This window comes from Prinia subflava, chromosome 2, assembly GCF_021018805.1.
Source record: "Prinia subflava isolate CZ2003 ecotype Zambia chromosome 2, Cam_Psub_1.2, whole genome shotgun sequence".
Taxonomy (NCBI): domain Eukaryota; kingdom Metazoa; phylum Chordata; class Aves; order Passeriformes; family Cisticolidae; genus Prinia; species Prinia subflava.
The window spans coordinates 32562715-32577400 of record NC_086248.1 but is presented as its reverse complement, the minus strand read 5'-3'; the positions used below and the strand labels follow the sequence as shown (position 1 = coordinate 32577400).

The 14686-nt window shown below is 36.4% G+C and overlaps 1 protein-coding gene across 3 annotated transcripts in view; it reads left to right on the top strand.

Moving 5' to 3' along the window:
- The window catches only part of PHIP (pleckstrin homology domain interacting protein), a 107382-nt gene that overhangs the window by 30259 nt on the left and 62437 nt on the right, over positions 1 to 14686 (top strand). For all 3 annotated transcript variants that reach the window (XM_063389508.1, XM_063389506.1, XM_063389507.1), the window contains 6 exons: positions 3645 to 3715; positions 4488 to 4588; positions 4705 to 4745; positions 5856 to 5954; positions 7867 to 8020; positions 8917 to 9051. In XM_063389508.1, the coding sequence (XP_063245578.1) occupies positions 3645 to 3715; positions 4488 to 4588; positions 4705 to 4745; positions 5856 to 5954; positions 7867 to 8020; positions 8917 to 9051 (601 nt within the window). The remainder of the gene's footprint in view (positions 1 to 3644; positions 3716 to 4487; positions 4589 to 4704; positions 4746 to 5855; positions 5955 to 7866; positions 8021 to 8916; positions 9052 to 14686) is intronic.

Here is a 14686-nt window from a genome sequence, read left to right as displayed (position 1 = left end):
AAGGAAAGAAAGATGCTTGGTAATTTTTGTCATAAGGCCCCTTTTGAAGTTATATTTTAAAAATATGATGTTGTGTAGGCCATCTGGAAGAAAGTATCGCTGGTGAGGTGGGAAGTTTATCCTTCCATTTATCCATGTATCCATTGCTTCTGTTCAATATTTCTGTAGAGGAGGAAAGCTGGCAGGGACAGTAGGATCTTACCTTGCTTGTTCAGCCTCTGAGCTTGCTGCCCTGTATCTTGGTTCTAGTACAACTCCCACCACAGGAAGGAGAAATTGGAGCTTTCAAGTGAGACCAAGAGTTCGGAGTAGCTCAGGTGAAAGATGCTTAAAGATGAAACATGCTTAAATTAGAACTTGATTTCAAGTTCCTCCTGAGCTTGACTGCAGCCTGCTTTGCAAAAATGCAATTGCTATCAGTGATGAAGGTGTGTTACTAAGTTATCCAATGCTTCAAATGGGGTGGGGCGGTGAAGTCTTGAAATTTTAGCTACTTTAAAGAAAAAAAAATCTATTTATCCCACCCCTGCTTTTTGTATTCAACACTACTCGAATTACCTGGTAGTGAGCAGCCTCATGATGATCATGTGGTTAATTGTCATTTCAAGATGATTGGCAGTGCCATTGGTACTTTGCTGAACTTTTTCATGTAATACGGGAAAAGCAGAGTTGGTGGTATTGTGTTCAGTGTGCTCTCAAAAAGAATGAGTTTTGTTCTTAACTACACTGAGTTGTATTTTCCTTTTTTATTCTTGTTTCTGCAAATGTTTATTTTGTTTCATTCTCAGATTGCAAAAAACTTGTAACTCAGCTTTGCCAACAACTCTGCTGAAGTTAATATTATTTAATTAATAGTACATCTGAAATTAGGGGCTTCCCATGTTGGTCTTTTATTGGTTTATAACCTTGTTACTTGAGGCCTGTTCTGGTTTTGGGTCAGACATATGGCCCAGTCTAGAGATGTTGGTGACACCTCTGTTTTGATGAACTGCAAAAGGACACATTACAGTAGATTTAGTGTCATAGGATGAAAGAGACATTGGCACAGCTGACCACAAAATTCTCATGTTGTTCAAAGGAAACTGAGCAACCTTGTTCACATGATTCTGTGACTAGTGTGGATGCATGTTCCTAGTGTTATAGGGGCACCTGTGTGCTCCTTTTCTTTCCTTGAAGGTATTTATGACCAAGAAGTACAATGTATGTCTAGTAGCAGCAACATTCCAGGTAGATTAATTCAGTTTCCAAAGAGAGGAAGACTGGTTGTTGCTGCAGGCAAGGAATTTACAGAATGTAGCCCAGACAAGATGGGAAAAAATTGAAAATTTAGGCTATCGAGTTTTACCCTGGATTTAGTCTTCTTTTACTATTCTGGGTGGTGATAGTAAACACAGGAGTTGAATCCTGCATTGCTTTACAGTAGAGCGGAGTGAGAAAATCTGCCTCATCAGAAACTGAAGAATCATGTGCTTCATTCAAGTTTAAGGGAAAATTATTACAACAATTACAATTATCACACAGCTGAATTACTTGCACTGTGACATGTTTGCCTATATATCCTTTCTGAGGAAGACACTGACTTTTCATTTTTCTTCTGCCACCTGTTTGCATCACAAGTTTCCAGTGTTAGCCTGTTACTAACAGACCATATGAGCAAGGCAGCAGAACTGTCTCACAGATTTGAATAGAGGAGCTTGGTGTACTGCTTTTCTTCTTATCTATTTATTCTTCCATAATTCTAACAAGAATGAAAACATCTCAGGAAAAACACATGCTGATTTTGACATTCCTCTTTTGGACAACACACTGATTTCTCAATTATCAGTGTGATGTGATACTTCCTATTTGCTTTTTTATGCAGAAGGCACTTGATGTTAAAGGGCTTGGTCATATATCAGAATATAGATATGCTGAACCTTTTTCATTAACTTGTGACCAGAGACTTAAATTAGAGAGGTTACATCACACAACTGCTTTCTGTGAAGAAGTCTTGCTTTAACTACTACATGACTAGACTTAGGTTAGTCTGCAGATTAGATTAATAAACTAATAAAACACTTAATAAATGCATTGAAAAGATATGTAAAGTGAAACACTGTCCTGGAGAGAACCAGCTTTTGTCCCCTTCCCATGCTTCACAAAAATACTGATTGCCCAACTTATTTTGCAATCTGCTCAGTTGTAGAAGAGTGCTGTAATCTCTTGTCTCCTAATGCCTAAAATAGCACACATTGGAGAGACATAAGTTTGAGAATTTAAATTGATTATCCTAATTAGAATATAAGTGCACACGTGCTCTAATTTGCAGCTGTCCTAACTCTGAAGGCAGAATTCACACACAGTGGAAGAAAACAACAGCCTAGTTATCTATTTACATTTGTTCCAAATTATGTAAACTGCATATTGAATTGTCTGATAGTTCTTGTATCTCAGTTAAGCAGCATTTCAACTGTTTTATAAAGAAAAGATCTGTGTCTTGTGTAGCGTGTCTTGTGAAGTTCCCTTGGTAGGGGAGTCACCTTAAAACTCCTGCAGGAAAGGTCACAAACAGCCTATGCTGAATGGATAATTTGGAGAAACATTTCTTAACTGGTATTGCTGATGTTTATTACGTTGTTGTATGCATAAAGTTCACCAAGGTTTAATGCTTATTACTTTCTTTGAGATAGCAATAAGTGATTAGTGGAGAAAGATCTCTTATGCATCTGCCTTCAGGTGAAATGAATTATACAGGCCACTTTGCTTTTAAAAGAGAACATTTTGGCTAAGTTCTGAATATGCATTCTTTTATGTTAGAGCAAATCTTTAGTGATGACACTCGTGGGTGTAGTGCTGCTGTTCTCTCGTAAGTTTATTCTTTGAGGGAAGATTGCAGATGGCATACTGTGCAAGACCACCTACTGGCTTGAGGTTGCTGTAATGCATGAACAGAATTGAAATAATGATTGAAGAACTTGATCTGATTTGTTTTGGTTTTACACATCCTTAAAGTGCCAGATCCACTGAAGCTTTAGTTTTGCTTGCACATCACATTTTGAAATGCCGAGAGAAATGTGAGGGCCATAAAGTAAAGTCCCTTACAAACTTCTAATCATTGTCCTGACATTTTGGGTACTGTTTGAAACTAGCCTACAAGGAGTATATGTAATTTGAAGAAACTCTTATATTCTAATAGTGTGAAAAACTCCAAATTTATTTGAATTTCTGTGATATCCTTGTCTATAAAGAACACCCAGCTCTGTTTCTCTCTTGTAAAAGCAAGCATATGCCACAGGAGAAAACCAGTACACCGAGTGGTTTCAAACTGAACATCATGGGAACCTGGCTCTCTTCTGCCCTGCTGATAACTTCAGGAGAGTGTTTTGTATAGGAATATGAGAAGGGAATGGGATTTAAGTTATGTTACAACTCTCCTTGATGCATGGATTACTTAGTCCATCTGGATGTCTTAATTTCCTAAAGATCAGATCATGAAGCATAGTCACACAAAATTGTTTATAAATGGGCAGCCATCTGTTCCTTCATATTTAATTTTATCCTTCTGTCCTTTATTTCTAAGATACTGACTGATTTTTTTAAATCCTATTAGGAAACTATGTAACTGTTTTTGGTTTGTTTTTTTGTTTGTGTTTTTTTGTTTGTAGTCCAAGGCCAACAAAATTTACAGAACGTCCTCGGCCTGGAGTCCAAATGATCTGTTCTTCTTTTAGTGCTGGTAAAAGACTTTTTTTTTTTTCCTCCTCTCCTTTTATTAGTGTAAGAAGTCATTTGAAGTGTAAAATAAAGTACAGTACAGTTACTGTAGCATATTTCTTTTTAATAAAACATATTTGAGTAGTAGCTATTAAAACCCACCAAATATTTCAAATAGAAATTTAGAATTTATGCACTAATACCTGCTGCTACAGAAATTCTTAGACACAGTTCAACATGAAATGTTGTAAGTAAGTCTCTTGTGAGTGCAAGTTTTTTCAGAACCAGATAGATATATACCCTTTTCTCAGAATAATTAGCATATTCAGCTTTATCTGAGGTGTAATACATGGGGATTTGTACAAGAAGGGGCTGATTACAGAGTTCTCACGGTCAGGGTTCATTAATTCTAGAGCTGGTAACTGAAGAATGCTACATAAGTAATTGGATAAAATATCAGAATGTACTGGAGCTCTAGTTCCATTTGATTTTTTAAGAGGGAGACTTCTAAGGGCTTAGTAGTAAGCAAATTACTCTGGTTAGCTAATCTTTCTGATGCATCTGTTGATGCATATTTACGGACAGCAAATGTTAGGTAATTCGGCTCCAGTTAAACTTTGGAGTTTCTAAATCTTGTTTTGAGTTAAAGGTCAGTTACAGGCATAGTTGAAATGAGATATACAGCTATAAATTTCAGAGAATGAATTGAAATATTTGATGTTACATCTCTTTGAAAATACTGTAATAACAGTAGATTACCCGTTTTTTAAGACTTATCTGTTTGTTTTTCTCAGGTGGAATGTTTTTGGCCACTGGGAGTACAGATCACATCATTAGGGTTTATTTCTTTGGATCAGGTCAGCCAGAGAAGATATCAGAGTTGGAGTTTCATACTGTAAATACATTTTTTTAAAATTACATATGTACTTGATTAAAGTAATGATTTGGATAAAAGGGGATAATCTGGAGAAATTTGATTTCTTTTTTCTTTTTCTGCTTTTTTTTATATAGGACAAAGTTGACAGCATTCAGTTTTCTAATAGTAGTAGCAGGTAAGCACACTGTTCAGAGCTAGCTTTTTGACCTTGTAGATGTTTTTAAATACCACTTTCCAGAGGTAGTTATTAAAAAAAAGAGCTTTGTTTTGAGTTTCATCTAGTAAAATCATCTATAACTAATGGACTATCACTGTTTCTTTTTTATGGTACTCCTTAGGTTCACAGTTGTTTTCATTGTAATGATTGAAGTATTTTGAGTTTGCTAAAATTCTAGATATAAAAGTACTTCTTCCCAAGAAATATGTGTGTTTAAATATATATATTCACATATCAAATACATGTGCTTTTAGATATATTTTAATGTGTAAATCTTTTTTCAGTTAAGTGACTGCTGCATATAGAGAAGTTATCAAACTAGATCTAACAATATTTTGTTTAGCTAGCTAAACCAGCACACTAGCCTAATGCTATTTTCATGTTTCAGTTTAAGTTCTGGATGTTGGATATAAAGGATGCAAAAGAAAAGAGTTTAGTTTTAATTTGAAGCATCCAACACTTTCACTTATTTGATGTTCAAATGTACATTTTTATCATGATACAAATAGTTGTGTAAACCAGGCTTCACTCACCTCTTTCTCCTCCTCCTATCCCTGAACCTCTAAAAAGGGGAAGAAAAGGGTGGGAGACAAACTCAGGCTGGGAAACACTTGTTCATATAAATATCATAATACTTAACTCAGTATACAATGCTAACTTATTGGGAATAGGTTTTGTTTTAAATCATGTCTGTACTTCTACTGGCAGGGCTCTGCTCTTGACATGGTGTGATAAGGTCAGTCCCCTGGAATGTTCATTGGGTTTAGGTGTCCCTGTGCCACTGCAGTGTCCTAACTCGGCAGGGGGCACCAAAGGTCACAGAACAGTTGGTTTGGAAGGGGCTCAGGATAGGGAAGCAGGTTTGACTTTTTGGAGGCCTTGAATTTTTTTGCTGGTATGGGAAGTGCTTTTAACCTCAAACCATTTGTACAGCATTCTGACACTGTTTGGACTTCTTACTCATACCTTCTGTTTTTGAGTTCTAAATTCTGTGACTTTAATTTTCATGTGTCTTTTCTGTACAGATCTGTCTTTGATCTCTGAATAACCTCTTCCCCCTTTTGTTAGATTTGTGAGTGGAAGCCGTGATGGAACAGCACGTATCTGGCAATTTAAGCGAAAGGAATGGAAAAGCATTTTGTTAGATATGGCTACTCGCCCAGCAGGGTAAGTGATGTAAAATGTTCTGCTATCACATAGATTCTTGTGGGCCTTTGATATAATTTGCTGACTTACTAAAAAAAATTTTAAAAAGACAGTGAGAGAAAAGAAAAAGAGAAGGCTTACATTATTATTGCTTAAATGCACAGTATGCTTATCTAGCTAAATCCAATGAAAATAGATATTTGATGACATATCCAGCTGTGGAAATTAGCTTGTCCTGAGAATAGTGCCACCAGTATTTTGATTAGGTTAAAAGAATAAAAGATAATCAAAACCCATTGAAGGTCAAATTTATATGTTTTTTTACATAGACATTTATTTCTGGGGCAAGAAAATCAGGGTAGATCTCTTCTTGAGACTGCTTGCATTTTAGTAATCTTTACAGATATTGTGAAACGTGCATGCCCAGAAAAGCAGTATTGAGTCCTTTTCATACCACATGCCAGAGCAAAGAAATTGCTGGCTCTGTAATGGTTTCTCATTTGTTAAAACAATCTGAGAATTTACAAGAGTTTGTAGGTATGGGAAACTTCTGTACGCTAGAACAAGCAACAAAAGAGGCTTGAAGATGGAGAATGATTTAATAGGAATTGTGGCTTGTACCTTTTTATTTTGGCATGAAGATGTTTTCCAGTTGACATAAATTAAAAAGATATGTAACAGGTTTAAGGGATAAAGCTTTTTCCCCTTACTGTTCATACTTGAGCGCTTCAAAGGATATTCAGTAGAAAAAAAACCTATAATGGTTTGAGGAGTAATCTGGAAAGTGGAAAGATATCAGAAAGACCAAGAAAGGGAAAGGGATGGAAGAGAAGACTAAATAAGCTGTAATTTAGTTAGATGTGTAGAACAGATGTTATTATGGACAGATGCAACAAAATACAGGTATCAAACTGTTGGACAAGAGTGTATAAAATACTGGTACTTCGGTAACAGACTGAGTTACTCTCAGTAAAAATTCTCAGTTTTAACTGATACTTGGCAAAAGAGGAATGGATTCTTCTTCATCCTGGTCATAAATGCTGAATTTATCTGAGAAACTGAAATGCTCCCTTTAGTAAAGCACCTATAGCAGAATTCTGTTTTATCCTTGTGACAAGAGGCATAAGTGCAGTTTCAAATTTGATCTTTTCTGCACGAGAACAGTTTTATCAAAGAAAATAAAAATGCTTCACTGAAAGGAAAGAGTGAATTCAGCTTATAAAGCCTCCTGGGTTCTGCACTGGCTCTAGAAGGGACTTTGGCTTTAACTACATTTTCTATTATTGAGCTTTACAATACGTACTATTGTGCAATGTGTTTTAGTGCTTACTACATGGAAGATTCTGTATTTTGTCTGCCTATCTAGTGGTTACATGCTATTGTTGCATTTAGTTGATGTTTTTATAGAAGTAAATGTGCTAGAGAATTCATGGGTGATTAGTCTTTAAATCACATTGCCAAAAATTTAAATTGAATTAAGTAAAAAAAGTGCCATTATTACCAATAGTAAAGTGATGCCAGGATAGTGGAGAAGTACTCAATATTGCCTGAGAATTTAAATCTATAGAATACTTCTCTCCATATGGAAAACTACTTATTAAAAATATTCTTTTGGAAAATTTATTGTTACTTGGTTGATTAATTTGGATTTTTGTTCTTTAGCTGTCACAAAAAATACTGTAGCTACCAATTGAAGTAAGTTAGGTCATGTATCAGAGGGCGTTTTTGTGGAAGATCCTTTAGTCATTGTTTGGGTATCTACAATTCTTTGTGATTGCATGTGCTACATGATAGAAAACATCTTTAATTTCTCTGTTTTCTTGAAGAAATGTTTTAAAAAATACAGCAAAATACAGAAGTATATTCACTTGTTAGTAATGTTAACCTATTTTGGCAAAGGATTACACTGAAAATTTTTACTCTTCTGTTTTAGACAAAGTTTTCAAGGCGTTGAAGATAAAATCACAAAGCTGAAAGTGACCATGGTGGCATGGGACCGCCATGACAACTCTGTTATAACTGCAGTTAATAATATGACTCTAAAAGTCTGGAATTCTTTCACTGGCCAGCTCATTCACATTCTCATGGTAAGGTGTACCACCTTGATTTATCAATCTTGAATGCAAAATTTATTTATACATCATCAACATTCCTTCTTATGTATGTGTTTCCCTGTCTGAAAACTGTTATGACAAATGTTTCCAGATAATTGAAATGTAATAGAGATGTCTATCAGCTGCTTATTAGAAAATAAAAACTTAAAAGTTGCAAATAACCACTGCTGTTCAAGATCTCTGAAACTAATTTTGGACTTTTTTTTAATCGATTTCTGTCTTGAAGGAGAGAAGGAAACACTGGTTTTTTAATCTTTATTTAATGTGAAGTTTTGAAATACTGTTGATGGGTAAAGTTGCCCCCTCTAACCAGAGACACTTCTGTAACCTAATCATTCCATGAGTACAAAGAATTGGTCTTCTAGCTAAAACAAATCAACAGTTTTACTAGTGTCTGACACTTCTTTTGTAATTGAGAAAATGGTTAACTTTAGGTTAACCTTGATACTCTGCTTAGAGATAGAAAACTCTAAAATATAGCATTAATTTTGAAGATGTTGTTCTCTAAGTTAAATATTCCATTTTTTATGAGTTTAAATTTGTAACTGATACTCTGCTCAAAATAAATCGAAATCTGTGGAATATTAAGACCTCAAGATACCAAGTGTTGTGGACACTAATCTTTTTTAAATCCTGGTGAAAATATTGGGATGTACTTGTGAAGGTGGCATGCTTGATGTACTACTTAGGAAAGTAAAATTGCAACTGGAAAGAAAAGAATGCCTAAATGCTCCTGCCAAAAATAAAAAAGTTTTTGCTGGATCTTTTCATAGGTTAATGTGGCAGCTGCTAGAGTTACCATGTTGAGTCCTTGGAGTGGTAAGTATTTAAGACAATACTCTTTTTCATTCTGCTTTCTTTATTTTCAGGGCCATGAAGATGAAGTGTTTGTGCTTGAACCTCATCCGTTTGATCCAAGAGTTCTCTTCTCTGCGGGACATGATGGAAATGTCATAGTTTGGGATTTGGCAAGAGGGGTCAAAATCCGGTCTTACTTCAACATGGTAATTATTGTGCTTTATACAGATATGCCAAAGCAATCATCCTAAACCTTCTGCTTTTAGTACATTCTTATGTAGGCCATCTTGTATGATTTATGTATAGAGCAAGATCCTACATCTGGTGAAGTCATGAGAAATTCCTTTTCAGTTCAGAGGGGCAAAGAGTAAATCTGTAAAATGTTAGAAGTTGTTTCTTTGGCTGTGTTTCATAGTGCATTATTTCTATACGCTTGATCCACACAAAATTGGAATGTTAGTTACATTGTCAGAGGTCATGAATAAGAGACAGGGTGACAAAGACCCTCCTTTAGTGCTCTTTTTCCTGCCTGGGGAACCAAGGTGGAACTTGGTTTATTTTTGCATCACTAATTCTTAATCTGGTGAAAGCTGTTTAGGAGTCTCCTGATCTCATACAAGGTTGTTGTGTTTTTCCTTGGCTTGGATGGAATGCTGTCAGTCTTTCTGTGTAGAGCTCATCCACATGCAGGTTTCAAGTTTGGTTTGTTCTGCAATAAACTAATTCTCCTGCAAGATGAATGCAATAGGTATTTTCATCTGTTTCTTGATATTAAATGGGTCTTTGTATGTATCTTTTTCCTCAAAAAGATAATGATGTATTGTGCAATTCAGACTTTGTCTCATGGACAAAATTACAAAAACCTTTGTAGAATATTCACAATCATTTGGAATGCTTGAGAATAGGCAAATGGGCTTCAGCTGTAGTGGAATGGCAGTCTTGGAAGCCAGGGTAAAGAAGATCATCTGAAGAAGACACCTACCACATGTGTATTTACAAAAGATAAGTGACATTTAGAAGTGAACTCAAGCCAGGAAGATCACTGAACCTAAAGAAGGTTTTGAGATGTGCAGTACAGTAGAGTTCATAAGCTCTTAGAGAAAATTCAGCCAATTTTAATCAAAGAGAGTGCAGCCTAGATTCCTTCAGCAATGACCTAGGCTGAGGAGTGTTCTTTCTGCAGTGATTTCTGTAACTGAGCTTATGGAGGATCCAAGACAGTCACATTGGAGCTATGAGCTCACATCTTCATTACTTGGTGGTATTTGCTGTTGCCAGTTGAGGTGTATGTTCTCATTGCATGGTTAGCTTGCATTTCTAGTTCTCCTTACAATGGATGTATAATGTTTTTCATGGAGTTCGAGTCAGAAGAGTCTGAGCTCATCTGCTCTTTTTAAGTCCATTTAAGAGCTATCAGAATCTAAATTACCAGTACCTGTGATATTAGGCAGCCCCCAAAAGACTGAAATATTTATTTCAAGAGTGCCGTGCAACATAAACACCTAAAAAAGATAGTAGTCACATACATTTTAAGATCTTTGGAGTCAGAGAAATTTGTAGACAATCAGAAGATCTCAGCAGCTAGTAATCTGTGCTTTATGCTGGAAATTTCTTTTATGAGAAAGTCTGCCTGCTGTGTGAGGTGAGGGGAATTGTAAATCTGGCAATCAGTTCATATCAAACCAAAGAATTACACCAGGTATGCTAAAGAGGCATCTCTCTATGGACTGAATATTTCACCAGCCAGTCTTCTGTGTTTGATGCTTCAAAAGACATGGGTGGAAATTAGAGGTTTTCTTAAGTGATAGGTGGCAGGCAGAGGACATAGTGCAGTCTCCTCTGCAGAGCTGCAAAGGTAAAGTGTTCTCGTTTACTGCAGTGGGGTAAATGAATTTATACAGAGCTGCCAGTCTTCTCTATTTCCTAAATGGCAAATCAAACGGCAAACGGCTGTTTTGCAACTCAAGAATCTCTCATTATTATTGCCTGGTCTGTAGTATCAGAAGTAGCACTTGGTGGCTTTCTCATAACAAGAGTTCCTTAAAAAATGTTGCAGACCTTGGGGGAGTTAATTGAATTAGCAAAATCATAGATGACTGTTGTCTTAATGTTAGTCCAGTCAGGTATTTCTGTTCTGGATGGATTGCTTTGTACATCTAAAGCCTTGTGGCAAATCCCCAAAGTAGAGTTGGGTAATTTTAAATTACTTTCCAACCTGCCCCAAATGCCTTCATTGTCAACATTAAAAACAAACAAACAAAAAACCTCAAAACAACAAAACAAAATGAAACCAAACCAAACCAAAATGAAACCATATTATAAACCAAACTCCCCCTCCCCAAACAAAAAAAAAAACAAAAAACAAAAACCCAAAACCAAACCAAACCCCAAGAGATGCAAGCAGTGTCAATCAGTTTGAAACATCTTTTATCCAGTCAGTGAATATGAGATTGCAAAGAAAATCATAGTAACCAAAAACATTGTTTTGTATTTAACTTAAACTTTGGTTCCTCCAATTATTTGTTCCTTGCTGGTTGCAATTTAGTCCCACTAGCTGACTCTGGTGGTCCTGCAGAACATTCTTTCCTGGGTTTTTAAACTGAAGATTTGCTATTAAATCAATTGTCATAATTTTGGTTAATTTGAAGCATCTTTGGTAGAAGTGTGAAGCATTTTTGGTCCATTTTAAGCATCTTTGGTCTGTCTGCCAGATTTTGGTCTTTATCATTAATAGTAATCTCAGCCCCACAAATTAATGTCACATGGGTTTACTCTCAGTAAGTATATATGCTTTATATATTTCATGTTTTCACCTGTAGTCTACAGTTCATTTGGTCTAGTTGTGTAGCAATTGCATAACTTGGTGTCAGAATCCATGGGCATTCAGAAGTGGTTTAATTCAGTGACTTGAGTCAAACTCAGTGTATTCAATATGCAAGAGAATGAAATTTGTCATAGAAGTATCAAGAGTGTGAGATGATTAAAGCATTTTAGGCAATTTTGAGACTCAGCAAGTAAGTCATGAGATGGTTTTAAACTGCATGTGCAGATACAGGTATTTGGTTTTTGGCCTGTATCATATTCACACCAGTGAATACAGTTGCTCACGAGGGATGTGTTCTTGGTGCAATAATACAGTTTCATCTGCTGTATTTCCTAGGTACAAAAAAGCATTCTGAAGAAACAGGCTGATAAATCTTGAGTGGTTCCTTTAGCCAGCTGTTTCAGAGCTTATGTATTTCACAAAAATAGTGTTGTTTTTTCAGAAGAACAGCACCAACTCTTGTAAATGTTTAAATTGTACTTAATTTTGCTGAAGTGTGTCATGAGCTGTAGGTGTCTTGGTGGACGATCCTGGTGGAAAAATACACTGAATGGTGGGCTGTCTGGTGAAATCAGCAGCATGATAATGTACATAAGGATATATTTGAAATGCAGTCCCTTACTCAAAGCTGCAGTGAGGCATCTGGATCCCTTGTGTGGGAAAGCACCTTTCCAGCAAGTGAGGGAAGTCCTTGCTTTCCTAAAGGAGTCTACAGGAGCACTGAGAGTGGCACTCATTTTTTTTATTAACTTAGCTTGTTAAAGTTAGGAAATGGAGGACCTAGATTCTGTTCTATCCTCATTAGTAAAGCATTCAACTCAGCATCTGCCAGTTAGTTACTCAGGAGAGCATCTTGATTATAAATGCCCTAGACAGGACTTCATCCCAATTTTCCCAAGTTGTGCCACCATGGAGAAATGTGAATTTGCAGCTTGTGGACTAGGCACTGGCTAGTTTTCTTGGGTATACAAGTCCTCTTCTAGGTAAATTAGAAAGTGGTAGAAATTCTTTGCCTTCAGGCAAGCTTTTGTATTTGCAGGATTAATTTTCTGTCAGGTCATAAAATAGAAGGTGTACACCACTCAGTTCTTGTCATAGCATTTGTTTTCTTTCAGGTGTTCCCACTAGTTACTTCCTAATAGATCTGATGCTGTTGGTTTGTTAGAAATGCCAGGGTTGGCACTTGGGTGGTATGTGCTGCAGCTTAGCCCGTACGCATTAGACAGAAGTTTCCCAATGTTGAGAACATATAAAGGCAAAAAAAAGAAAACTGCAGGGACTTAGTATTTCAGATCTAAATGGAGATGTCTATTAATATCAGGTGGATGCAAGGGTATTGGCTTGGTTTGGTGATGGGGTTTTTGTTGGTGGTGTTAATTTAGACATGAAGTATTGGTGTTCCTCAAGTCTGACCCTAAATAGGTTTGTGGTATTATGATGCTGCCCTTGATTGTTGTTAGTTTTTGGAGTTAGGCAGTTTCACTAGAGCACACTTTCCTCTAAGCAGTACCTCTTGGAGATGGGCTCTGCTGCAAAAAGCATTTCTTTCTGGGGCCTTTGAGTAGAGGTTTCTCCTGTGATAAAGCTGATAGTTCTTGTCCCATGGGTAGGCTGCTGTGTAAAAGAATATTAAAAGAAGTTTCCTAAAGAATTTAGGATATGTACAGGCCTGTAGTTCTGGTTTTTGTTTGTTTGTTTGTTTTAAATTTTTTAATAATTTGGTTTATAGCATAGCTTTATGAACAGTTGCAGAAACATATGGTGACTTCTGGTATGTTAAAGTATGTTTTTGAAAGTATGAAGCTATACTACAGTAGCAAGAATGAAAGATTAGGGGAGAGCAGGCATTTTACAGTTTTTGTCACTGTAGAACACTAGAATTCTTACTGTATCTTTCAACGTCATTGCTTTGCCTGAATCTGATATCTGACTAGGCAGATTCTGTAGGTGTCTGAAAAAAGTTACTGAAATAGAAAGCCTGTGTCTTAATCAATAAAAACGAGCCTTATGATGTTTAAGAAGTCTTTGTGTAATGTAGAAATTAATCAGTAGGAATATCAAAGCCTTTAAAGAAAAAATATTCTCCTGGATAACAGACTTCAAAAAAATACCCAAAGAGAACCAACAACAACCATCTTTCATGGTTAGGTGTTGCTCTTCTGTCTTACTTGATTGACTCTCATTGAGAGTTGCTTCTTTGAGAAGCCAGGCTCAGCTGTAGCCAGCAGTCAGCCTTCTTATGTCTGACACATGTGTGCCTTGGGTGCCTCCCGTGTGCCTGACAGCCTGTCAAGGTCAGCCTTTTGCTTATTTGGAATCTTAATGTGTTCCCAGATGTGAAGTGTTGGTTTGGCCTGATTCTTGTGCCATTACTTTAGTGCTTAGAGAGTCTTTCTGAGCACTGTTGTGTGTTAAGGTGTCCTTAACATGCTCTGGGTGGTAGTTCTGGAACTCCCTTGGAACTCGGGGCTAAGATGGCTTTAGTTCTTGCATCATATTGTGAGGAATGCTTTGAAATACTGATACAAAAAAAAAGTTTTTACAATTTGGTTTTAAATTCACAGATCTGAAGTGCTTCAAAATCCTCCTACCTTTGTGACTAGCTGACTTGCTGGAAGGCTAGGTCACCTTAGCCTTGACACACTTATAAATCCCAGTACATATATCTCTTACCTGTTGAGAATTGTATGATGAGTCTCTTTCTAAATGCCAAAGCATGTTTCATGAGAGCATATAGAAATACCAAGGGTATGTTTCAGAAATGCATTACAATTTGAATTCTAAACTAGTCATTTAAAGCAACCCTTCTGATTTTTTTTTGGAGGAGGAGGAAGAAAAAGAAAAAATTCTAATTGAACCTGCTCTTCCTCTTTCTCACCTTCAGCTTCCTCTGAAATGACAAGTAACTGAGTTATATTTGTGAAAGAAAAGCTTTAATCTCTCCCAGAAACACACCACTGTTCTCAGTGTAAATGCTTACTCTTCACTTAGTAAATGCTGCTTGCCCTGGAAACCAT